General features: G+C 36.4%; 1 protein-coding gene across 6 annotated transcripts in view; it reads left to right on the forward strand.

Annotated features, from left to right (window-relative positions):
* The first annotated feature begins 2037 nt into the window (after positions 1 to 2037).
* The window catches only part of LOC112979781 (sodium channel protein type 2 subunit alpha), a 59761-nt gene continuing 34748 nt past the window's right edge, over positions 2038 to 27050 (forward strand). Inside the window, exons 1-12 of one of the 6 annotated variants that reach the window (XM_064514871.1) lie at positions 2038 to 2304; positions 3810 to 4128; positions 11856 to 11984; positions 12665 to 12756; positions 13664 to 13936; positions 17391 to 17454; positions 18021 to 18162; positions 18934 to 19140; positions 20366 to 20656; positions 23936 to 24316; positions 25311 to 25443; positions 26257 to 26495. In XM_064514871.1, the coding sequence (XP_064370941.1) occupies positions 3854 to 4128; positions 11856 to 11984; positions 12665 to 12756; positions 13664 to 13936; positions 17391 to 17454; positions 18021 to 18162; positions 18934 to 19140; positions 20366 to 20656; positions 23936 to 24316; positions 25311 to 25443; positions 26257 to 26495 (2226 nt within the window). In that variant the 5' untranslated portion in view covers positions 2038 to 2304; positions 3810 to 3853. Of the gene's footprint in view, positions 2305 to 3809; positions 4129 to 9973; positions 10087 to 11855; positions 11985 to 12476; positions 12569 to 12664; positions 12757 to 13663; positions 13937 to 17390; positions 17455 to 18020; positions 18163 to 18933; positions 19141 to 20365; positions 20657 to 23935; positions 24317 to 25310; positions 25444 to 26256; positions 26496 to 27050 lie in introns of those variants that run through there. The other 5 variants (XM_026094243.2, XM_026094258.2, XM_026094234.2 and 2 more) reach the window with 5 other exon arrangements.

Raw genomic sequence — 27050 nt, forward strand, 5'->3', positions numbered from 1 at the left:
ACCACTACAGTCTTGGGAGAGATCTTATTTTAATTTTTAGGTTTTTTTATTTTAATTAATTGTTTCAGGCCAAAAGTGGAAATATGCTGGTGTAGTTTGTTCCTATCACAAAGTTAGGAGGCATTGTCAAGCAAAGAAGGAGCAGGCTATCACACAGAATGGACTAGATGAGCTTGATGACTAGCGTTACTGGAATGAGATGAAATTCAGAATTATAAATGAAAAGTCATGCACTTAGGGACTATTCTATTATAGTACAGGAACACGCAGCTGGAAATAGCCGAGGAGTAAAAGGATCATAGAACCGCAGAATGATGGCAGGTTGCCACTTGTGCATTTAAATGCTCAACCTTAGCATTGAACAAACACAATTAATTTTTACAGATCTCTGAGGAGAAGCTGGTAATTTGCTTTCCTTCTGACTTTATTCATCAGGGTTGTCTGTAGATGAAGGCCTCCTAACAGACAGGAAAAGACTCAGAAGTCTCTCTCTCTGCTCAGTTCTGTCAGAAGTCATGCAGGCTTTTGTAGAATTTCTTTTCATGTAACACTGAACAGCTCTTAAACTCTACCCTTTCTATGGGCCATGAGTGTTTCTCTGAATGAATAAAAGATGGAATAGGATGGAGTCCACTTTAAGGTCTCAGACGTGCAATAATAGTGGGAATGCAGACACCACTGGTGAGAAAGTTATTGCTAGAGTTTATCCATGGCTTTAGGCTGGAAGCTAGGCAGCAATCAGAAGTAACTTAACAGAATTCTTACTATTTCATGTTTGTATTTTAGATAGTTTTTGACTGTTTGAACAATGTTTTAAATGTAGTTTATGTTTGGTTGGTTTCTGAATGATCATTTATTTGATTTGATCAATAGCTCAGCTTATTTTATTAATTTTGTCTAGATATGTAGCATGTATTTACAATGTTCATGCCTAAATATATCTTTATGATTGTTACTAGTTTCTCTAGGTGTACTACTGTGGTCTGCTCTTTATAAGTATATACATTTCTCTCTTAGAGAGCAAATATTGCATTTCATGCCCATTACTGTCTCTCTAAAATACTTGTTCTCTTCACCTTACACCTAGTAATGTTGTAGACCCATGCTGAAAGTTGCTGCAAGTTTTGAAAACACTATCTAGATCCACTCAAACTGTTCTTGCTCTCACCACAATTGCCTATGAAACAGATTATCAATATTTGTTCCCCTCTTCACTGTCCTCTTTTCAAAGCAACAGAAGTGGCTTTTCTCTAGCTCCTGTATTCATTCTTTTTCCATTCCTTTCTCACTTTATAGTGGCCCTGTGCTCTTTGTTCCTTGCCACAGCATCTCTAATCCTCTTCACAGCTGCGTGAGGGAGAGATGTAAATAACTACCTGAAGGACTGAATCTGTAGATACAGGAATGCACTGCTTGAAATGTTTGAAAGAGACTGGATACATGTGAGAGTAGGAGGGAATGGTAGAAAGTTGATGGTAGGGAGAGAGAGAGTATAAAACAACGACAATACTGCAGAGGGAGGAAGAGAAAAAGAGCTGAGAAAATCAGTAAGCTCTGCCACACAGGAGAGGCTTACAAGGCTCCCGATTCTGTATCTAGTCTTGCTCGCTGCTAATAGTGGCTGATTTCTGTGCAGAAATTTGCCACTGCAGTGAGCATTCATACCTGCCATCCCCCCGTTGCATTGCTGGGTTTCCCGGGTGCTTACAAAGAATACACATCAATTATATTGTTACATGAGCAAACTGGTACAGACTGTAGTTCAGAATAATCCAGACTGTTGTGAGTCCCAGCAAGTGCTTTAGTTGTACACTGTCTGGGCAACCTCCATTTTTGTATTTATCTGACTTTGCTGTCCCTCCTTCTTTCTTTTCTGTGTCAGCCTCACAGCTGTGGTCTCAATAGCCGATGCATAGTCGAAATATTTTGGAGAATCCTGAGTCATGGTCAGTTCTGCACAAGCGTGAATCTTAGTCCCAGAGTCTCAGCTTAAGCAAGTATTTGAACATTCAAAAATTCGCTCAGAAATCTAAAGCCAGTTTCTGACAAGAATTTATGGGCATATATCAGTACCATCTAGTGGCAGTAAGAGTTATAGCAGCTAGTAGGCTCGCACAGGAAATGCTGGATTTGACTTCAATAACCAGGATCCTTTAGCAGGAAGTTAGGTGTGGTCTTCAGAAGGAGAATTAAAAAAAAAAGAAAAGAAAAAGAAAAAAAAGAAAGGAAAAGACATGATGGGATTTTAGCTGCAGTCTTCCTTGGTGCCATTCCAAACCCACTTAAGTGCAAGAGTCTACACTGGTAATGAATTTTTCATTGCTTCCTGCAGTATTAAGACAGGGATATGCCTTTTTTTTTTCTGTAATTAACAATAAAATCTAGCAGGATTCTGCAGCAGGACCACTTTCCTTTTCCTAATTAACCCTTCTGCTGCTACTCGGCTGTGCATGTGTTTCAGCAGCAGTTTTCTAGAGACCGTCCATGACAGAATGCACCAGGTGCATTTGACCGCAGTGGAAGAGCATGTTCCACAGGGAGACCTGCAGGAGTTGGGATGCGTGTGCATGTGCCTGCAGATGGAAATGGCTATAAGCATATTAGGGATAACGAGGAGAAAACATCATGTTGCAGTTTAGCAGGCTTCAAAAATACGAATTTGTTGCAGCTGTGCTGGAGTCTGACAGATGTGTGTGTGTGTTTAGTGAGGCAATAAAATAGGATCGTACTGATTGTAGTCTGATTATTGTATCATTTTAATGTGATAATTGGTTTTGGGTATGTTGTCTTGCAAAGATGATGTTACTTTTTTATTCTATTTCCTGTATTTTTAATGTGCTTACTCAGGATAAGGATTCTCGAGAAAAATTGTGGAAGGCTATGGCAGAGATCAAATTTATGATTTCGTATCAAAGTGTCTGCATTGGGAATATTTTCTGTTTGTTGTTTTTAACCGAGCTGTCTGGAGGCGTTAAGAAGAGATGGTTCTGCTCTTGGTAGTGAAAATTTTGAAAAATATATACCATTTATATGATATCAGACTTAAAAGAGCTAAAAATGCAGTGTCTGATGTTTAAAGATAATTTTTGCTTAATTCAGAAATTCTTCCAGTGCACAGCATGTTGCAAGGCAGGGGATCTGAATGCAGGTGTCTATGCCCGATTCCTTGTTTCCTGAGCTGGCAGCTCTGCAAAGGCAGCATATTTGCACCTGAACAGAAGGGGCATCTCACACTGCTTTCAAACTGATCCCTCTGGCCTTAAATGTCAGTGGTGGATTCTGGGAGTCATTTCTGGTCCTTTTAGCTAGAGGGTTCATCCAACATCCAGCTTTCGGGTTAATGAAGAAGTGAATTGACAGTAGTCTCACTCCTCAACACCACACCATAACCACTTCAAACTGTTGATTACTCACAGTGAATGTACTGGAAAACATATCCTACCTTATTCACTGGAGTGATCAAACCATTACCCTTGGAAATGAGAAGAAGTCATTACTGTATTCTATGTGACATTATTTTATACAGTTTGTAGAATTGCCAATCTATCGTCTTCAGAAGCACTAAGAGAACTTTGAACAAAACATTTTAAGAACTGATGCCTTCGAGATGCCTCGAGGATGCCAACTGCAAAGGAAAATGGTCTGTCTTGAAATAAAAATGAACAAAAAAGTCCTCCTTTTGGATGATGATTACTGTATTTAACAAGTTGTCCCACAGAAAATTACATAAAGGTGTATTCCTGTAAATTGCTTGTGACTATGTGTATTGCTCTAAATTTTTTCTAAATTTGTGTTTTTTATGTTTTTAGCACTTTTTTATGAGGGAGGCTAAACAGTAATTAAGAGGTGCAGGATGAAAAGATGGCACAATCAGTGCTGGTACCACCAGGACCTGACAGCTTCCGCTATTTCACAAGAGAATCACTTGCAGCTATTGAACAACGTATCAACGAAGAAAAAGCTAAAAAATCCAAACAAGAACGCAAAGATGATGATGATGAAGATGGCCCAAAGCCAAATAGTGACTTGGAGGCAGGAAAGACGCTGCCATTTATTTATGGCGACATACCTCCAGGAATGGTGTCCGAACCCTTGGAAGACCTGGACCCATATTATATCAATAAAAAAGTGAGTGTTTATTACTAGTGTATGGTATATTTCTATCAGACTTTAAGAAGATTAGAATACAACAAACCCATTCATGGGCATAATATTTCAACTGCTTTTGGCCCAGTCTTTACTGTTAATTACGTTATTCCAGCTGACTTCATTGGCAGAAACCTCAGTTGTAAGAACAGAAGTTCCTAATGCAAGTTTGCAGAACCTAGTTTGTAGGTAGAGATGCATTTGTTTTTTTTCATGTATTTGGCATTTTACTCTAATTTGTAGTTTTCAGTGTTTTACATGCAGGAAAATTATTGAAGAAGTAGCACAAGGGCTATTTTTAGAGTGTTATTATTTTATTAATTGCCCTATTATAAATGTGAAAAGAGCAGATCTTCCTTAACAGTTTCAGCATTTTCGTTATGAAACACATTTAAAAGGTAGCTAAACACCTTCTCAGTAACTTTCATCTGTGTCATGTGAAAAGCCAAGGTCTTACTCTCTTTTTGCTGGCAAACGATGAGGTAATAGGCAAAGGTTATTTCTCAGGTCTATGCCAAAGATCTTCCTCTTTCATGCTGTACTCTATAGAAGCATCATATGTCTCTTCTAAATATTCTGGGTGAAAAATTTTTCTTATCCAGATTCATGATGTTCTATGATTGCTATCAAAGGGGGCGGGGGGTGTGTGTTTAAAGAGGCAAATAAATAAAGAGGTAGGAATTTCTATTGCAGTTTCCACAAAATAAAAAGTTGTGTTATTTGAAAAAAAATTATTTAAATATTTTATTTAGAAAAAACATTATATATTCTCTTTTGAGTAAAAAAAAGTCTTAGAGACAAGCACAGTAGCGCTAAACTTTAGACTTTTGTCCAGATGGCCTTGGGTTTCCTCCAGATTCCCACTCCCTCGGATTATGGCATCACAGCTATTGCACCATCATTATTCTACCAGGAAAGAAGGACCTACTGAAATTCTTGTGGTTTTCCATCTTTGTCTTTTTTACTTGCGTAGATAAAGTTTTTCTCTGTGGAAATTAGTGAGTAAAAACAAGTGAATTTAAAAACACACACACAAAAATACTTCAAAGGAAAAGAAGGACACCCCCCAAGAATTTTTAGGAGTCAAACTTGAACTAAGGAAAAAAAGAAATGAAGATTTTTCCTTCAGGAGTTAGGGATATGCCTCATGACTCGCATGTTCCTTGAGACAACAGCAATATAGGCATATCATGCTAAGCTAAAGAGAGAGAACAGCTTTAAAAAAAAATAAACTGCACCTTAAATGTTCAGTGCAACATTCTTAAAGCTCATTTTATGCTGTGGAAAACTATGAGTTAAATTTGAAAACTAAGTTTTCAATTAAGTACTGTGTTCTGCTGCTTTTCCTCCAGTGATTAATCCTGTTGAGGTCTGGAAGTAAGGCAAATGGTATTTGGGTCAAAGTGCTGTTCCATTTCCTTCCTTCTCTCCCAGTTCTGCAGTAATAAAAATACAGATTTCAGTGCTGGAAATCCTGAAATTAGCACACGCATTATCATGCTTTGGAAACCAGAAGAGTAATTCTGCAATTAACTGTGAAAATGAAGTAAAGTCCTTCTTCTGAATTGCTTGTTTGAGATGGACACAGCCGTTGTGTTGTTTTCTGAAAGCATAGTGGTTTCTAGCTGGAGATCTAAGATCCTAAAGTACATGCATTGCAGTCATAATTTCTCTTGATATTTTTCTTGCTGTCTTTGTATATCTTTGAACATCTTTGTTTATTTAGGTCAGGTTCCATTTTAAACTGTAATATATCTTGATAGGCCAGCATTACATAAGTGGTGCTTCATCAGAGGTTTTGCCAGAGTAAAGGCAATAGTATTTGAAAATCTCTGATTTTTGACCAGTGTTTCTTGAACTCAAGGAAGAAAGGAATACAGTTGAAAAGCAATGGTAGTCAAGGTAGTATTTTAGAGACTAGTTCTTTCTCCTCTCCAAATAAGGACCAAAGTGTGCCATGAGAAACAGTGGGTAGCGGGGAACAAAAATACGTTCAGTTTGGAAGAGCTGAAGTTTATGATTTCCAGCAGGGGAAGGCATCATATATGCAGGGTTTCAGCTGCTGTATTTGGCACACCTGCTCAGAAAGCAGAGCAAGATCTTTACAAACACTGCCCTCTGATCCCCGCTGAGGCAGAGCACGGCTACTGGCAGTGCTCTGGGTTTGCATGGCTCATGGTCCCTTTGGGATTTCTAGTGCTGCCAGCAATACTAGTTGGATCCTCTTACCTTCAATGAGAAGAAACTTCCACTTTTGGCTGTCCCGTGTGTAGAAAGAAGGGATAATAAAAATAGTTAGTAATTTGCCCAAATGCATGCAAATGTCAATAATTAAAAACTTGCTGCATGTTAAAAAAAAGGCTTTATCCTTCTCTATTTCCTAGGTTTTAAGAAAACTATTAACATTTATAAATGCTGTTTTAATGCTGGCAGTATGTATGAATTATTGCTGAAACCACAGACAGTGAAAATAAATGGATTATTGAATTCTGTATTAGGTAAAAGTAAATTATGACATAAAAAATAGACAGAACTGCAGATACGAAACTCTCAAGAAACGTTTGAAAAGAGAAACAATGTTATTCTTTTCCTAAAATACAGAGAAAACTATCCACTACATTGATGCTATGTCCAAAAACTGGTTATTGAACACTTACAATTTCATTTATTTTTATGACGATCATTCCTGAATATCATATTGCTCCATCGTAATAATGTATTAGTACTCAGATGATGCCATAATTAATGTTGGTATCTCATCAGGGAGTGCCAAAGTTTTAATGACTCTTATAATATTATGTATCTCAGTTTATATATGTTAAAAGCTACATAAAGTACACTAATACCTCAAATATTGTATACTTTAGTACCTTATATACTTGTGACTCTGTTTTCTAGCTAGCAATATCTGGATTGCTTATGGTTTCTAAATTAACTCCTTAAAATGCTTTCATCTTGTAGTAGTTTGGCTGGAGGCTGCTATATGTGAACTAGACAAGGAAACTGTGACTGGGCTGGTGGGGTGCAAATTAAAGAAGATTTTGGCCAAATATAATTAGTGATGAAATGCAAATTATGCTGGATTTGAAAGTTGTAATTGTTGGTATCTTTTAAATGCTGTTTTTCATTCTGTGTTTCTTCTTCCAGACCTTTATAGTATTGAATAAAGGAAAGGCAATATTCCGGTTCAGTGCCACCTCTGCCCTGTACATGTTAACTCCTTTCAATCCTCTTAGAAAAATAGCTATTAAGATTTTGGTACATTCATATCCTTTTCAAGTGGTTAGTCTTAAAATTGTAGTGAATGAAATGTTACTTAGTATTTAAATCATTCTCTGGCACATGTCCCAGGATGAATGTGATCTACAGTGCTTTGTCCCTCTTCTCTCTTCTATTTCTGTCTTCTGTTCTTTCCCTTCTTTCCTTTTTACATTTCTGCTTATTGCTGGATCTTAATATAGTAATATCAGAATCCAGACAACCAGTCATCTTCCTTTACGATTTCCTCCTATGTCTTTTTTCTTCCCCCACCTATTTCTTTTTTTCCCTTCCCTCTATTTTTCTGTAATGTTCAAATCTTTTTTCATCTTTTCCCCTCCTCCACATTTTTCACAAACTGCAGATAGATTGCTCAAAATGCTTTCAGTCCTTCCCTGATGTTTTGCGTTAGAATCAAATCTTTGATTCCAGGTTTTTGCTTGCATGACTATTTAGTAAAAATATGGTTTCGTTATTCCTTTTCATTTTACGATTCACATCACAATTGCAGAGGATCGGTTGATAGAACAGCTTAGATTTCTTGTTTTATCATACATGCTCAGTCCTATATGCATCTTACCTGTCTATTTTATTGCTTGATCATTATTACTTTATGTGCTTGTAATCCTATAGTCTTCAAGTGGGTCATGAGATTTCCATGTTGTAGGTAGAGAGGATTGCAAAGCTAGTGCTAGTAATTGCGTATCTAATTCTATCATTTTGTTTTTTTCAGTGTTTTGATATATGACTACCACAAGCATCCCATTGGTCTGATCCCAAATACTAACAAGGAGGGCATTGACTCCCTTACTGAAGTCTGCTTAAGACTTGCTTAAGCAAGTCTGCTTCCTTAAGGAGCAAATACGAATGTTTGCAACGTTACATCTCAGAAGAGTCAACATACGCAGTCTGTATTAATGAAAGGGGTTTAACGTAGCATTATCTGTAGGGATCCTATGATCACATAGAATAAATGTTTGGAAGGAACTTTTTAAATTTTATATATATAGTGGAATATTGGAAGTGGAAGTTTGTTAGTTGCGGTAGTTTATTATGTGATGGATGTTCGTATCAATGGCTAGCCTACAAGCAAATGCAAAATTACTCACAACTCTAGGTTTTCTGGTTCATATTTGCTTGCTACAGGTGTCACAACAAATATGCATTTGTCAATTATGCGACACTTTTTAGCATGTAACAGAGTATTACTCTATGACACAGAATAATCGAAAATCATGGAACTGACACGGCGGAAGTCAGAACGTTTAAAAATGTTGTTTAAAATTGTGGAAAGGGGTATTCTAGTCATCTCTCCATTGGTAGAAGAATAGTGAGCATTTGCGAATCTGAGAGGGTATTTAATCAAAAAAAAATCAGAAGCCTATGTACAATATAGGATTGTTAAAAAAGCTTATAACAAGTTATTTTATATGTTCCTGAATATGTCTTAAAATAGTGACCTTTCTCTTCTGCTGCTTGTATATAAGAATTATATAGGAAGAATCCTTATTCTGAGTAAAAGATTTGAAATATTTTTACTGAGCAGAACAACTCAAAGAATTGCTGCATGTCATGCCACAGCAGTTTGACAGTTCGGAAGGTAGAAATATTTACTGTCACTTGAAGATTGTTTTTGTTAATGTAGACATGCAAAGGAAACTTTGTGAGGGGAACGTCATTGTACTTCCCACCTCAATACGCTCAGTTTTCTGGGTGGGAGCACCGTATGAACCTGCATTTTAGCTACAGAATCTAAAGCTCATCTCGAAAATCTAGCTCTTTCTAATTTTGGGTCATGTTGCCATCATGTGGACATTTTGTGTATCATCTGTCTGGTTTTCATTTTGGTGTTTGTTTTATTTTAATTTCTAAGATGAATGTCACCAGTAATGAGAGCCGAGGATGTAAATCCAGAGCTGTTCTGTCAAAATCAGTGAAGTTACTTACGACTTGAAACTGTTCTGAATTCTCATTAGGTTGCTCTTTCTCAGAATATAACGTGCTTTCCCTTCCACCACCGTTTATATTACTAAAGTCATATATAAAAGAAACATGGATAACGTAATTTTTGCCCTAGAATTTCCCTATACTCTCTCCTACAAAATGATAACTATAGCTTTCAATATGTGTATTATAATGATAAGCAAAAAGTTTGGTATTTGCCAAATTTTCTGGTGAAACATAGCAGTATTATGAGGAAAATGTTTTCTTTTTATTGTTTTGTATGCATGAAGCAAATCAGATTTACCTAGATCCTCCAATACAAATGCTTGTTGCATCATTACATAACGTTAGAAGCCATCCCTTTAAATTTTCACATTTTTATTTCAAAAGAAATAATTATCTAGGATCTTCTTAAAGTTAAGGTTTTCTTTATATCTTTCAGATTTTAATTTTCAGTGCATGATTTTTCTCTTTTACTTATTAAGCAATGACTATGGACATTTTAAAATACTCAGGGCTTTTCCCTGAGCGTCAACAGAGCAGTGGAAGGATAAATAGCTCTTGATACTGGAAATCTGCCAAAGAGGGTGTTATTTGATATTATTTTAAAGAGATTTTCTGGCTTACATTCCTTAACTCCTAACCTACATTATTCAGCATGCTTATCATGTGCACTATTTTGACCAACTGTGTATTCATGACCATGAGTAACCCTCCAGACTGGACAAAGAATGTAGAGTAAGTTAAATGATTTTTCTTTGAATAATATTCAGAAGTCTGAAATAAACTGCTTTAAATGATTTTGTATTAATAAGGATGACATCTACTGACAGCAGCTACTTTGTGGCATATGTCTTCAACAGCTATTCTGATGCTAGTTTCTTCTGTGTAGTATTAAATTGATACATTTTACATTTCCCTTGTAATGAGTTTTTCAATTTCCATTCTCTATTTGCAGTGCTAAATGGGGAATGTACGAAGAAGAAGGTGGTCTTATGACTATGCAAAAAGTGGTTTATAAATATTTTCAACTGTATTCTCTATTGCATCTGTGTAAGGACATGGGGGAATATACCCTTCTGTCTGTATTGTGTAACCGTTATAAATAAAGGGAGTGTCTAATGGATGACTATGTTCACCATTAGGCAGCTTTCATTTACCAAAGACAATCCAACAATGACAAGCTTGTATAAAACAGAAGTTATTAGCTAAGTATTTAAGGGGTTGGCTGTTCTTCCCATGGGAAGTAACCCCTAGAAAGGAGAGGTCCAGCACAGTATTGACCCCTAGGTCCCCATACACCATTGACATGGACTTTGTGATAATTCTACGGCTGTAAACCACAGTTTGAAAACACTGCTCTTCATGGCGCTTAATTTTTATAAGAGCATTTTGTGCTTCTGCTGTTGCACTCTTACTGCTTTGGATGTTATTTATTTGATTAATCTTCAGTTATCAACAGGGAAATCGTAGCTCTATTAAAGTCAATGAAAGTATTGTCATTTTGAGTTCAATGTGAACATACATGTATCCAGGATGTCTAGCACATAGTAAGTGTTTATGAATAGAGATAGCTAGCTTGATTATTTCTTCGTATCATTATATTACATCATTTAGATATACAACAGAAGTCCTGATTATCTGTTGAGTAGAGTTGTGCAAGAGATTAATTTTTGTTTTAGTGCTTGAACTGAAAAAAAATCACATGGAGAAACTGATTTCAGGTTGACTGAAGTCTGAAATCCACTCTGAGCCTTTTCAACAGTCCAATATGAAACAGCATGTTTCATCTTCTTTTCCATTAAAAATAAAAATGAAAATAAATTTTAAGATGACATTATTTAAAGATGGAAAATTTAAATCACTCGGAATGCCAGAATTAAATATTTTCACTTTTTACATTTCATCCACATTTTTTCAGTCAAAATGAGTAGCTGAATTTGATTGGAATTTGTAAATATTTTTGGTTGATCTCACATGGGATTTTGCATATGAAAGCACTCATCTCATGCCAGTACTATATGCTTTTCTTGCTGAATGTGAAGTACTGAGCATGCTTGCCCTATAACAAAGTCAGTGAGGATTGATGAGGGTTGGCTTATTGCCAGATCGTGCTACTAACCAATGTTTCAGCATAAAGATGAGATTTGAAAGAAAAAAATTTAGTCTAGAAACTTCTCCTGAAATCAGAACTTAATCATCTGTGTGTTGTGACATGGATTCAGACTGGACATAAATATGCGCCAATGAAATAACGGGGAATTTTGCAGCTGACTCATTGGTGTGGATTGTGGAATCTGAACTTCCCCTATGGGTTGTCCTGCAGTCATTCCTTTTTTCGCCCCCAAAATAAATTCTGCAGATGTTTAAAGTTAGTTATATCTTCCATTAAATTCTTATACCACCTAAAGACAAGAAAATAATGAGAATAAAGCAACTAGAAAGTATAATCTATAAAGATAAGATATATTTGTTTCTATAAATTTCATTTTGCATATTTTCCTCAGATACACATTCACGGGAATTTATACCTTTGAGTCACTTATCAAAATTCTTGCACGAGGCTTCTGTTTAGAAGATTTTACGTTTCTTCGAGACCCCTGGAACTGGCTAGATTTCACTGTCATTACATTTGCGTAAGTCTTCTACTTGTTTTTTCTCCCTTTTTTTTTTCCTTCTGATAGCTTGAAATTGGTGACTAAAAATTGCCTCATATTTTGTCAGCCAGAACATTTGGAGCCTGGACTTCCTGCGGTTTCAATATGTTTCTTCTACCTCTTTTGTACAGTTTAGTATTTCTAACTAAGCATGTGCTGCAGAGGCCAGTATGGTGTGTCAGCCCATTAGGATTGCCAACGCCATCAGAGCAAACTGTTCATATCCTGTCTTCTTTCTGTACACCAGAATTAAAGGCATCCTTTTTACTTCCTGTCATAAACTGCCAAATTAGGTTTCAAAAATCAAGTCAATGTGGTTTACTTTGGCAAAATTTAGTTTAATTTTGTGGTCAGCAGCATTTTAATAATACAGGCAAAATGCAGTGAAAGGTGAAGAGGTCTTGATCAAAGACCCGAGTAAATAGGATAAGCTCTGCCTCAATTCTGAATAACTGTGATTTAATCCTACAGGTATGTAACAGAATTTGTAAACCTAGGCAATGTTTCAGCTCTTCGAACTTTCAGAGTATTGAGAGCTTTGAAAACTATTTCTGTAATCCCAGGTAAGAAGTAGTTGGTGTAAGGTGTTAGGCCCCTCGTATCTCCAACTGTTATTTGTGTGCTGTCATTGTGTTTGTGTGTGAACTCCCCTATTACAGATATGTGACAGAGTTTGTGGACCTGGGCAATGTCTCAGCGTTGAGAACATTCAGAGTTCTCCGAGCTTTGAAAACAATATCAGTCATTCCAGGTGAGAGCTAGGTTAAACACTGAGGCTGACTTTTGTTCCACTAAGGCTGTACTCACGTTTTTAAAGCATAAGCCTTGTTGTTTGCTACACATTGCTAACAAAATAAAAAAGCAGGAATCAAGACTAGTAATTTTATTTAAATTGATTTCTGCTTCTTTAATATTAGCTCTATTTTCTTTCAAAAAAAATCAGCCTTTGAGTTTAACAATTCTTGCATGAGATATTTGCAGTAAACAGCCTATGTGATTTGCATCTTATGACATCAAGCTTTCCTTTACATGTTCTAAAAATAAGTTAATTTTAAGCTTTCATATTGATGCAAATTTTATCATTTATTGCAGGCACTTGCTATAGAAACTTTAAATCAGTTTTGAATGTCATGTATAAAAAATAAAACTATAAAGGATAGCATGGGCTATGCATGGGGAATTGTTTTAAAGATGTCTTTCTTCTCCAAACCATCACCCCTTTTATATTGTAAGAATATTATCATGAGGATATCATTCACAGATGAATTTATAATGTCTTCCTGAGGATTTATTAATACAGAATACTTTTTAAATGGTTCATATAAAAAGGTTTGGGCAAGAGGCATCAGCAAAAGCGAACGATACTTTTCTATGTAGGGTTGAGATATAGCATGAATAATAAAATCACTTCTTTTGGCATAAACAATGTTTTGGGGAATATCTACTTTTTATTTCTGTACACTCAAAAAGCATAAACTTACAGCTTTTCACTCATCTTCACAAATAATCAGGCTTTTCATGAAAATTATTGTATCACAAACATTAGACTCATTTAGTTGTCATTTTGCATGAAATCTTTACCTTGTCAGGAAAAATCACATGATATTTTGTGTTTAGTATCTGTTTAACATCATAATAAAAGTGTTTTCTCTTTGCAGGCTTGAAGACTATCGTGGGAGCCCTAATTCAGTCTGTGAAGAAGCTCTCGGATGTCATGATCCTGACTGTGTTTTGTCTGAGTGTATTTGCACTAATAGGGCTGCAGCTGTTCATGGGCAACTTGAGGAATAAATGCCTGCAGTGGCCTCCAGACAATTCTACTTTTGAAACAACTGTTATTTCCTACTTTAATAACTCTATAGGTGAAAATGGTACATTTATTAATACAACAGTGACAACATTTAACTGGGATGAGTACATCGAAGATAGAAGTAAGAATTAATTATATCATTTACTGCATTTTTTGTCTCGAAATTTTAAAAACAGATACAAAAGCATGTTAGTATATTTCCATTGCAATTAAAATGGTGTAATCTGGCCCAAAGACATAAAAACTGTCAGATTTAGCAAATCAGATGCATCAAAAAATCCACCATGTATAGTAAATAAAGCAACAATTATAATGTGTATTAACATAACAACATGCCGGGTGCCAAAATGTCTTTTTACTGTTTAGTAAGTATGACTTTTAGGGCGTATGTACAATGCAGCACAATGCAGAGGTTTCCAAGCTATTTTCAAGCCTGCTAAAGTAGTGTGATGGTCCTAATATGGAATCTGAAATCTAATATAGCTACATTAGCACAAGATAATGTCCAAGATAATGTCCAAAATCATAAGCCCATAGTTGAACATTAATTAGCTCATGAAGCCTGCTAGTAATTCTTCCTGTGCACTTTGTTCTAGCAAACTAGGAAGCAGATTACATGTTATATATCTTTTCATTTGTTGCTAATACAGGGAAAATCAAGAAGACTAACATATTAGGCTCTGTTACACCTCATAATGCAGTATTTTCTCTGTCTTAGGTAATGTCACTACTGCATTAACAAAAATTGTTTTAAAATTCAGGTAGAACAACTCTGAAATTTTTTGCAATACCTTGCTACTCTGTCTTTTATGATGGTAGCTAGCTTCTGTCTCTCCTATTTATCTATTTTATTGTATTTAGTGTTTTAACTTTGTAACTAGGCACAACCTTAATTTTTTTATAAAGACTGCATAAATGTTGCAACTGATGCCTATGTCCACAAGGTATTTGGGTGTCTAGTTCCTGTAAAGCACCTAGCTCTCAGTGACTTTTGCTGAAAGTTAGGAGACCTCAGTTTAACAGATAAACCCCTTTGGATCTGAGTCTCATTGCCTTATAATCTTTTAATATACTTATCCTCTCAACATGCTAGTATTATCATAGAAATGTTGGATTGGAAGAGATGTTGGATGAGAACGTATTCTTAAAAACCTCTGAAAAAGAGATTCTGTTCTGTTCTGTTGTACTCTACTCTACTCCATGCTGTTCACCCTTTAGCTTCTTCTAGCACTACATCACACAAATAGAAAGTTTTTTTAATACCTGACGTGTTGTGAATTTCAGATTGAATATATTACTACTTCTCCTATGGTTTGAGAAATAAGATAATCAAGTGTACTTTATAATAACCTTTATGATATTTTGAAACTGTTATTTTCTCTGTTTCTGGTGTTTTCTAAATCAAGCAAGCCTGTTTTCTGTACCTCTTCTCACATTTTTTGCTCTTTAGGTCTCTTTCCAATTAGTCTGTATTTTTTTAAAAGTGAGGTGCTTATATCTCTTACTTTCTACTCCAGTAACAGTACAAATTAGAGATAAGTAATTAACTCATGTCCCACGTATGCAACATTCCTATTAACACATCTCAAAATTACACCGTTTTTTACATCAGCGCCATGTCACAGTCAGCTTGTGGTTCATGGCAGTCGCTGCATCCCTTTGTACTGCAGTGGTTATGGCCAGTGCAGTACACTGTGTAGACAGTTACTGTCTATTTTGCTTTTTGTATTTGATTTTTCCTTGTCAACAGTAGCATTTTCCACTTATCCCTATTGAAATAAATCCAGTTGCTTGTAGATCTGCTCATCCGTTTGTAAAAGTCATTCTAAATTTCAGTCATGTTCTCTCCTAGCTTGATGTCTTCAGAGTACTTGATGCATGTCCACATTATTCTGTCTTGAATTGGTAATGAAACTTGTTATGAAAACCTTGTATAGCACAGATCCCTTTAGGATCTTCAAGAAAATGCCCTCCTAAGTTAACATTGGGCCACTGGTAACGACTCTCTGAGAATAATTTTTCAAGTATTTTGTGATGATTCCAGCCAGAACATATCTCCTTAATTTGCTTGTGAGAGTGTCATGTAGGACTTGTTCCTGTGGCTGCTGTTATGTTACCAGCTTAGGCAAAGAAGGAGTCAGGAATATGATAATGATAAACTCATATTGACTATTTTTTTATTACATTATTATTATCATCGGTGTACTGACAAAATGATTTTTCCCCCAAAATATTAAGTTAAGCTGACTGGACATTCATCTGGGTCCTCTGCTTACCAGAGGAGGAGCTGTGCTACATAGGAGTGGGAATTAGGGACACCAACAATTTTGAAAAAACGGTTTGTGCCTATCTGCATCTTTAGATGTGTAATCCCTATTTAGGAGCTTAAAATCTCTGACAGGATATGGAAACAAGTCTCTTGAGGATTACATGAGCACCTGAATGTCTGAAGACCCACTGTTTTCCTATCTGATATCTGAGAATAGATTGCTGGTGTAGAAGTTTTGTACATAATCTCTCTGTTTTTAAATTAAGCAGATTTTATGCTGTGTCCATTGTATAGTGGTGGTGGCAGAGTAGAAACAGTCAGTAGGAACGGGTTGCAGTTCCCTGATTATCTGTTTAGCATTGGCCCCTAGCTGGTTCGTGCCAGCTAAGTTAGACTGCCAGCTGGCAGTGGATCTCAGGGAACCATCTGCTTCCTGGGAACAGCCAGAACGGAACCTAATTGTGGCCATTTCCCTTTAACTTAATGTGTCACCTGAACCAAAATTCTGCGCTAGAGATTCCCATTTTACCGTAAGGATCCCAAACAAGGAACTGATGGCAAACTGGTTTTCCGTTTCTGCCTTAAAGCAGGCCAAAGAAAAGAATGTGTCTGGAGATTTTAAGACTTCCATCTTTTTAAACTATATTTTACCTCATTTTAGTTGTTAGCTGAGGCTTAACATATTCTTACCTTAGTTCTATTAAGAAAATTCATGTAAAAATTTCAAGTGGATTCTTCTAATGGAGGATTTTGCCTAGTGATTTTGTATCATGTACAATAAAAGCTTGATTTCTCCCTCAGCTCCTTAAACCAAGATCCACTGGCAACTTGTTGTGCATGGTTTGTTGTGTTGCAAAGATTTCAAAATGTTTGCAAGTAATGTTTGGATAAAATAGTATGTAATGAATATTACAAATGAGTAACACTAAGTGCATTAAAATGCATGAACAAAGGCAGGGGATCCCTCATCCTTGGTCTTATTTTCCTGGCATTTATTCAGTCATTTGCTGACATACAAAATTTGATGTCAGTTGTATCTTTTTGGTAGCTTACTGACAATTAACTATCCAACTGTCTTTCCATTTTCTAAATCGGTGGGCCAAACTTGAAGACTGCGTAGAAAATCATTTTCCTGTAGAACAGTATTTTCCATGCTTTTTTTTATTTCTAATCATCAGATATTCCAGTTAAACTGTTTCTTAGTTCTGTTTGTTTCTTTAAAGTCTAAAAGTCTGTATCATTTCTCAGCTGGTATTACATATAAATGATATATTTCTTACCACTTTTTCTTTTTTTAAAAAAATAGACCATTTCTACTTCTTGGAAGGACAAAATGATGCTCTGCTGTGTGGCAATAGCTCGGATGCAGGGTAAGATAATGGTCATTGTTTTTTGTTGTGTATCAAGAAAAAATAATTACCTACTTAGAATAGTTCAGGTGGTCAAGTTAAGTATCAACTGTACTGTACAGTTTCAAATTACCAGTGTTTTGGAATATGAAACTATACCTAAATATAACCATCTGTGTGATTTGAGTTTACACTGGCATTTTGTCAGCATCTTAGGCTAGTACTGTAAAGGTAACCACGTGAATACTATGTGCATAAATGTTACTGCCAGCTGGCTGACAACTGCTTATCACCAGCCATGGTAGCTGACATTCTTCTGCTGTCCCGATGGAGATGTGTTGACATGACAAATTTGTGGGGAAGGGTAGCTTACTCTTAGTTATATTTTAAAGCATTGAAATATCAGTAGGAAATGAAATTAAAAATATATGTTATTGATTTTCAATTTTATCTTAGGTATGTAGAATAAAATTTTATTTGTTCATAATTGCATTAGCAACTGGTACTCCTGAACAATTTTGTGATTTACTATAGCATATCGTAATTTAGAGTAGTTGTTAAAAATAGCATTTCCTCTTCTTTTGTAGTCAATGTCCAGAAGGATATATATGTGTGAAAGCTGGTAGAAACCCCAACTATGGCTACACAAGTTTTGATACATTCAGTTGGGCATTCTTGTCACTGTTTCGATTGATGACTCAGGACTTTTGGGAGAATCTTTACCAGCTGGTGAGGACTTACTAAAATAAACAGCACCATCACCAATACCATTACTACATAGTATTTGCATAGTTATTTTCATTCACGTTTCCCTAAGGCCTTTGGGACAGAAATCATCTTTTATGTCATATATGTAAGCTGTAGGGGCTCTGTCCATAACTTAGGTTCCCATGTGCTACTCAAATACACAGTAATAAGAAATAGCTGTTATTTTATGGAGGTGGTTAAGTATTATTGGTTCCGTGCTATGAGTATATACTACAGTAAAATTGACTTGCAGTCCAGTACAAATACGTTGTCTTTGAAAAGGCTACATCACATCGCTAAACTACACAGATCCTAAATCTGAAGGACAATGTTGTTGTGCAGCATGACAATTCATAAACTGCACGGTCTTTGTGGCACTGTGTAGTTTGGGACTGATGAGACAAGAAGGTAAGATGCTGGCTAGTGGCCCCTCTACTGTTAGATTTAAAGACTACAACAGAATATAGAAGTATAGTGGGGGCAGCAATTGCTGCTATGGATTCTCATTAGTAGAAGTTCTGGAGTATTCAAGCTATAGAATGTTACTTACTTTGACCATAGCAGACACAAAACTTGAATTTTGCCCATGTAGCCAGGATATAATACTAAATACTTGTATATGGAAAAATTAAGTAAACTTGTGCTAACACAAGCAATCTTAAAATGTATTTCTAAATTGCAACACAGATGCCACCATTTTATATAGCAATATTTAAAAGTCTGCTAAAAATGTGTATATCTCTTTTTCCCCAGACACTACGTGCTGCTGGGAAAACATACATGATCTTTTTTGTTTTGGTCATCTTCCTGGGCTCTTTCTACCTGATTAATTTGATCCTGGCTGTGGTTGCCATGGCCTATGAAGAACAGAATCAAGCAACCATGGAAGAAGCAGAACAGAAAGAAGCAGAATTTCAACAAATGCTGGAACAACTGAAGAAGCAACAGGAAGAAGCTCAGGTATCTCTGCAAATGAAAATTCCTCCTTGTGATCAAATGTTTTATGACCATATGTGAGAATATTTTCACCCCCCCCCCACTCCTAAGAATATGTTACCTCCCATCTTATAAATTCCTTTGTTTTGCATCCAATCTTTAATTAATGTTTTCCATTGCACTAATTCTGCTGGCTTGAGTGGACCTTCTAGTTAGTGACAAAAATGATTGATAAAGAGCCAATAAGCTAAAATATTGGAATTTCAAATTGGAGATGGAAATGGAGATGAAGATGTGGAGAAAAAAAAAACAGGAGTTCTGCTTATTTAAGTAACACAAGCAAAATTATTTTAGGTAGTGTGGGAGAAATGTTTTGCTTCAGCAACACTTGGCTTTTTCTGCTCCCTCCCCAGCTCTCTCAGCAGAAAGCAATAGTGTTCCAGTTTCAAAGAAAGCTGGAAAAAGTGGAGAAACTGGAGAAAATGCTTCTCTGGTACAGACATCATGATTTCATACTATTTTGAATCTCCTTTTCTTTTTTTGGAGACCCTGAGAATTTTAATAGGATAACTGATAATGTCTACTTGACTTGTGACCACATAGAGCAAGAGTTGAACTACATCTTCCATGTAAGCAAATGACTAAAGTCAGGGACAGGTGTTTTTATGACAACTTGTAAATAAATGTTAAACAAATGCTCTGCAGATGTTTGAAGCTTTGAAAAGCAGCAGGACTCTAACAGCCTGCAGATTATCTCAGGTCTCTGATGATCATTTGCAACACTGATGTAAATAATGTTACGTCACATCTTGAATAGACTAGAGACTATTCAAAATACAGCAAAATGGTGTAAGAAAATGTTATTTCCTGCTAACAGGGATTTTTTCCCCCTGTTTGAGCCCTGATTCCTGACTTTTACGTAGTTTTGTTGTTTAGTGTAGTATTTGCAGGTGAAAAATTCACTGCAGCAGATTGCTTCAATCCAGAACAGATGCTTGTTAACTTGGTTCTTTGATAGTGCAGTTCTCCCTCAGGCTGCTCTAATTTCTGGATTATGGAGCAGTGGCAAATTATTGTTCATATGCTTGTTTTGCAAACTACACTTTATACAATATGCTGGGTTCAATGAATTGGGATCACTGCTTTCATTTCAGATTCTTTTTTTTTAAAGAATGGCAATACATTTAAAATAGTGAATGGTGTATATTTGTATAAATGGTGTAAACTGCGTATGTGCTTGTATATATAGGCAGCAGCAGCAGCTGCAGCAGCTGACTCAAGAGATTATAGTGGCGTAGGTGGAATAGGTGGATTCTCTGAAAGTTCGTCTGAGGCATCAAAACTGAGCTCGAAGAGTGCTAAAGAGAGAAGGAATAGAAGAAAGAAAAAAAAGCAAAAAGAACAATCTGAAGGAGAGGAGAAAGATGAGGAAGAATTTCACAAATCTGAATCAGAGGACAGCATCAGAAAGAAAGGTTTCCGATTATCCATTGAGGGGAATAGACTGACATATGAAAAGAGATTCTCTTCCCCACACCAGGTACCTTCATTACCTCTTAACACTGCTGTAATCTACTGATCATAAAAAAATCCAACCTGTAAAGTTGTTTGGTCAGGACATGAAAATCTCAATTCTTAAAAAAGTTACCACAGACCCTTTAATATCTTAAATCAAAATATGACCAAGTTAATACTTGCAATAAAAGATGAAAAGTAAGAATTTGAGAGTTTTTCTTTTTATTCTAAATTGATGCATGAAAATCAAAATAATATATATTACTTAAAATTGTATTTGCAAATTTCCTATTGAAAATGGACCTTTTTCTCCATTATGGATGATGTATTCAGCATGATCAGTGGATTCAAAATTCGGTACACATATACTCAGGAATTTCACATTTTCAGTGAGAAAACTGCTAAATTTGGGGTGCTAAAAACCTGGTAGACATGGCATAAAGGTTATTGTGAAATTTGATGAACTCATTGATTTGAGACTGTTAATTGTGTTATCTTAAGGTAGAAATATCTGTGGCAATGTGTTCTTGCATGTGTTCTCCTACCTTGATACACCAGTGACTCAGAAAGAGTGCCATCTGCATCTAACATCCAGACATTTATTTCATTTGATAGTTTTGTTATGTTATTCCTTCTACAGCTTTCAGTAGCTCCTCTTCATTTCTCCAGCTCAGACTCTCCCCTCAGCAGTTCAAGTCCCGATCTCACATCCATTTCATCCTTTTTTTGCCCCATCATGTGATGTTTGCCTCAATATGCCTCTTCCTTTTGTCCCCACCTTCTTGATTCTCCCTGGTCTTTATGACTTGCTTTTTCCCTCTTTTTAGTCACTGTTACTAAACTCATTCCTTCCTTTTTTATCCTCTTCTGTTCCTGTCTCTGGAAAGCTTGTTCCATCCCTAAAGAGATCAAGGGCATCCATATTCTCTTCATGTATCACTTTTTGCAGCTCCCATTCTCACAGAAGCTCAGACCTCTTCGTCCGCTGTTCTCTTATTTATTCAGGACTGTCCTCTTCAGATCAGGCTGTGGTGGGAATATAATGCTTCCAGTCCTGCCAAGTTAACTCCTCCTTTCACTTCTTTCCAACATATTTCTTTTTTTAATAGCACTGCATCCAGTTTTTTTTCTTGGTCTGCCACTGTTTTATGTTGTTAATTGTCTAAGCTCTGTTAAGACATCATTGCTGAGTTTAGTTCATGATCCATTCTGTTCCTTCTACAGATTTTCACATCTATCTCCATTGACTTCAACTTCCATGTTGAAGACCCATCTGATCCCTTAGGTACATATTCTTACCTGTGTCTTCATTCAAATTGCAGCCTTAGCTCAACTCATGCATCTTGTAAGAAATGAAGCACTCCTCATCCAACTTGCTTCTCCTACCTTTTCATCTCCAAGTTCATTTACAGCTGTTTATTATTGCAGTTTAGTGTTCCCCTTCCCTCTGGTTTTCCAACCCTAGTTCCTTTCCACTCTGGCTTCTGGCCACTATACTCAACAAAAATTCTGCTCACTACAGTTTTTAATAACCTTTGCCTAGCCAAAACTCAAATTTATATCTCATCTTTGACGTCTTCCTTGACATTTCACTTGCCTTCAACATAACTGACCATTCTGTTCTTCTTGAAAACTTATTCTTCCTAACATTCATGATTTGGTCTCCTCTCAGTTCTCCTGATTTAATTGTGCTTTAGAAGATCCTTTTGTTCCTTCTCCAGTTTTCTAAGGGATTTCCACTAGGCCCTGTTGATGGCCCCCTTCTTTCTTTTCCTTTCCTTTTTTTTTTTTAACTCTACTCTGGCCCCACAGCTGTGAATCATTTTCAGCTTGGACCTCTTTCCATGTCCCAGCTACTGCCGTATTCATCAAGAATGTTGTTGCAAAGAGCACTAACCATCATTGCTTTTACCTAATCTGCAAGTTAACATCACTACCTATAAATATTTTCGGTACCATAAAACATATAGCGCCTAAAGCTCTTCCTAACCTGCCCTGTCTACTTACTGTCAGCAAGTCAAGTCCCAGCTTTGACTGACCCATGCCAGCATCTATGACCTCCTGTTAAGTTTTCAAACTAGTTTCTTTGTGCTCTTTCTGTATGCCACCCCTCCTGCTTCCAAGAAGCTCCCCATGAGTTTCCACAAAACCACTTCATTGCTTTCCTCAAATCCCTCTTTAAAACTCTCTTTTACCATGCTGCCTACAGAAAGCTTGACAGGGAAGTGACTTCAGGTGAGCTAAGACCACTGTTTATCATACCCATCAATTTTGCCTCCTTGTACACCCTCTCTTCTGTATCCATCTGTTGTGTTATACTTAGATAATAAGTTCTTGCGGGGTGCCTTTTTGTTCTGCATTTTGCACTACCTAGAACAAATGGGGCCCGGGTCCATAAAGATAAGTTACAGAACAGAAACAAAGATACTGCTTTAAGTACTTCCGCTGTTCATAGAGGTCTTGAGTGAAATTAGGTGTTAACACAAGGTGGCAGTCTTTGTGCAACAGTAGTGTTTTTGTCATAGCTGTCCATCATATGCAATCATTCAAGTCAAGAGAACCACTGATGTGAATAAAAGTTAAACACATACATAAATATTTGCAAGATTAGAGCTTTGTTTTGACTCTGATCCCGAAAAGAACTTCCCATAGCAGAACACTTACTTGCATGAATAAGTCAATGAAGATTAGTGAGACTGTTCATATAAAATGACATGCATGTCTTCGCATATTCAGGATAGCTCACACTTTTGAACAGTAATACAAACTTTAAACACAAGAAATACAAACTTAGCAGTACTGTTGCTATTGACTAGCATCCCTGAAAATATGTATATTTTTTAAAAAAATAGGTGGTATTTGGGAGCTACCTCTATGTGCAGACTGAGTCACAGGAAATTTGCCAAAAATTTTATTTACTCAGCTGTGCAGACTAATGCCAACCTGGGGCAAATAGTGTCTAGGTGTATTTACTCCATTTATGAACAGTTGGTAATAAAACAAGCAGAATGGCAGAGAAAGCAATTCTGTCAAGCAGTTTCTTTTACTGTAATTAAACTGAATGATTTCATGTTTCCAAAGTAGTAAAATGACTAGTCTTTGTCTGTCACTTACGTGCGCTTTGTTTACTACCCAAAAGGGAGTGTATGAGAATGGGGGGTTATACTAGTTTATTTCTTTATAGATGACCTTACCCTTTAAGACATATTAACCTTTTTTTTTTTTTTTTTTTTTTTACCCTGGTATAAAAAAATGTATTTAAAGGAATTTTCAGCTGATAATTATTGTTTTTATTTGCCTACAGTCTTTGCTGAGCATTCGTGGCTCCCTGTTTTCCCCAAGGCGCAATAGCAGAACAAGTCTTTTCAGCTTCAGAGGTCGAGCGAAGGATGTAGGATCAGAAAATGACTTTGCTGATGATGAGCACAGCACTTTTGAAGACAATGAGAGCAGAAGAGATTCTCTCTTTGTTCCTCATAGACACGGCGAACGGCGCAACAGTAACATTAGTCAGGCCAGTAGGTCGTCCAGGACAGTACCTCCACTTCCAGTGAATGGGAAGATGCACAGCACTGTGGATTGCAATGGAGTAGTTTCTTTAGTCGGTGGGCCTCCAGCTCTGACGTCACCTACTGGACAGCTTCTGCCAGAGGTGATGATTGATAAAGCAGCCACTGCTAGCAATGTAAGGAAGTCTACAATAGCTCAGGCATGATGACCTCTCCCTGTATCACTGACTAGTATCTCTTTGGAGTGATTCCTCTCTTGGCCAAGCTGTGAATGCTCCTTTCATATATTGTAGTTATAAGCTAAAGTAGAAAATGAAGTTGTCTAGCTCTTGTTAACTAAACGTATGAAAATATACGTTAATTCACAAGGAATTAACACAGTAGCATAGTAAACAATTGACTAAAGTAATATGTAATATCTTATAGTATTTAGTTCATTATGCTAACGGAAGACTCAGCTGGGAGGTTCTGTATTCTTATATGTGACAGGTTATCAAAACTGAAAAAAATTACAAATGAGATATATTTGCTTAATGGAATATACTGAGTGAGAATGCAGTTCTCACTGACCATACATGAAGCTTTTGATGCCGCAGTATTTGATATTAAAACTTACATGGGTTGTGATAGCATTCCTATCAAATAGTTAATTTTTATAGTTAATTTTTTTGGAGATGTCAGCATTATTAAATATTTTTTATTTTATTTTGTTTGAAAATGTGTGCTAGGAAATGAAAAATTTAATCCAAATTAGGAGATATCTTAAGAAAACATATTCACTCTGTGTGCTCTCACAGCTGGCTATGTGGGCTGTGCATTTTCATATTTAGAAAAAGACTTCACTGCCTCATTAGAAAGATATTTATGGCAGAGCTCATTGACAAGCGTTATGAAACTTTTTTGAAACTTAAAACTCATGAATCTGTTTTAATCTCAGCCCTGATTCAGCAAAATCATGGTTAAAAACACGTACTTTAAGCCCAAGAGCAATGGCAATTTGGCCATTTGCTATATACAAAGTTAAGTAGACACTAGTCTTTGCAGAACCAGGATGTAAATGAAGCAGAGTGCAGGACAGCAGAATGTTTGAAGCCATTATACTATTGTAATACTTTACAGTGTTATTAAATGAACAATTGCTAGTCTGTTTTATCAGTGTTTTATTTTCAGGGAACTACTACAGAAACCGAATTAAGAAAGAGACGATCTAGTTCTTATCATGTTCCTATGGACTATCTAACAGATCCTAGTGCAAGGCAAAGAGCAATGAGTATAGCCAGCATGCTTACAAACACAATGGAAGGTATGTAACATCGAATTTTTGTATGGCAGTGCTATAAAAGGCTACTGAATATATGATACACTATGTAGTAGTGATGTTTTAATATAGCCATGTTGATCTAAGGGTGTAGGCACGACAAGATTTCTAAGTAGAGGTAGTATTTTTATAAGATAGTCTGATATATTTGGAAAAATCAGTCAAGCTTTCACCATACAAACAGGTCTGAGACGGAAGCAGCAAACTTAAATGCAAGTGGAGAGTAATTGATCAATGCAGTGTTTCTCTAGAGAAGCTACGTTTTTGGGTGAAAGCTCTATTTCAGTTACTGAAACAGCTATGATTCTTGCAGTAGAACAATCCCCTTTTACAGATGCATCAGACATGCTGTTTCTGAAAAAAATTCAGTGTACAAAGGACCAAATTGCTCTTTCTGCAAGGATAAATACAATGAATCTGAGTCATGGAACTAAACCGACGTGTAACAAAGGCCAAAATGTTGTTTTAGGGCAAAAATGACTATGCCCAAGACAGTAAATGGGAAGGTAAAAATGAGCAATTTCGCACATTTGGACCATAATACTGTGTAAAGAGTTGTCTGACTTTAGGGTAGTCTGAAGTATTTAACCTTCAAGAATAAAAGTTGAAATATTTTGTTCCTGCTATGTATGCGGTATTTCTAAGGCAAATTTCTTCTTTGCATCCTATTTAGCATTGGTTTGTGAACAATTATTTTATTTACTGAATATTTAGTATTCTTTTAACATGAATTTAAAAAGTAGCAGTCCAGAAATAGAGAAATATTGTTTAAAGTGTTATTTATATTTTTCTCTCTAGAACTTGAAGAATCCAGACAGAAATGCCCACCATGCTGGTATAAATTTGCTAACACTTGCTTGATTTGGGACTGCTGCACTCCCTGGCTGAAAGTAAAACATATTGTAAATCTGATTGTGATGGACCCATTTGTTGATCTGGCCATTACTATCTGCATTGTTCTTAACACCTTGTTCATGGCCATGGAGCACTATCCAATGACAGAGCAGTTTAGTGGTGTGCTTTCAGTGGGAAACCTTGTAAGTTTTTCATGATGTACCATGTATGACAAATGCATTTTTCCTAAATAATTCTTGAGTGATCTTTGTAAACATCTTTAAAAGTAAATTTGATTAGATATTTATAGGCTTGGGATGGTTGAATTTGGAACATTTAAGCTGTATTGAATGCCTCCTTGTTGACATTCCTGGACTTCTCCAGCTTTGCTTTAGGAAGTTGAATTCTCTTCCCTTTGCAGAAGATAGTAAGAGTTATAGAGCCAATAAGCATTTTAATTTTTAAAACCTTCAGCTTCCGTCACTGTAGCTGGTTTGTTAGGTTACAGGAACTTTCCTATCAGATAGGATACTTGCAAATCAGAAGAACCTTCAGGTCCATGCCCACACCTGTTCCACTGCTTGCTAGCATCTCCTGATGTCCTGAGTGTTCAAAGGAGGATAGAGCGGAAAGGCCCACTGAGCATCGCAGATGTACTGCAGCTTGTCAGGTGGTGCGGGGGGTCGACAGTCCCTTCTGCAGGTCCTCCTGAGGAAGAATGGTTCCACCCAACCTTCAATATAACTTTTTTTCCTAAT

The sequence above is a fragment of the Dromaius novaehollandiae genome, chromosome 7 (assembly GCF_036370855.1).
Source record: "Dromaius novaehollandiae isolate bDroNov1 chromosome 7, bDroNov1.hap1, whole genome shotgun sequence".
In the NCBI taxonomy this organism is placed as follows: domain Eukaryota; kingdom Metazoa; phylum Chordata; class Aves; order Casuariiformes; family Dromaiidae; genus Dromaius; species Dromaius novaehollandiae.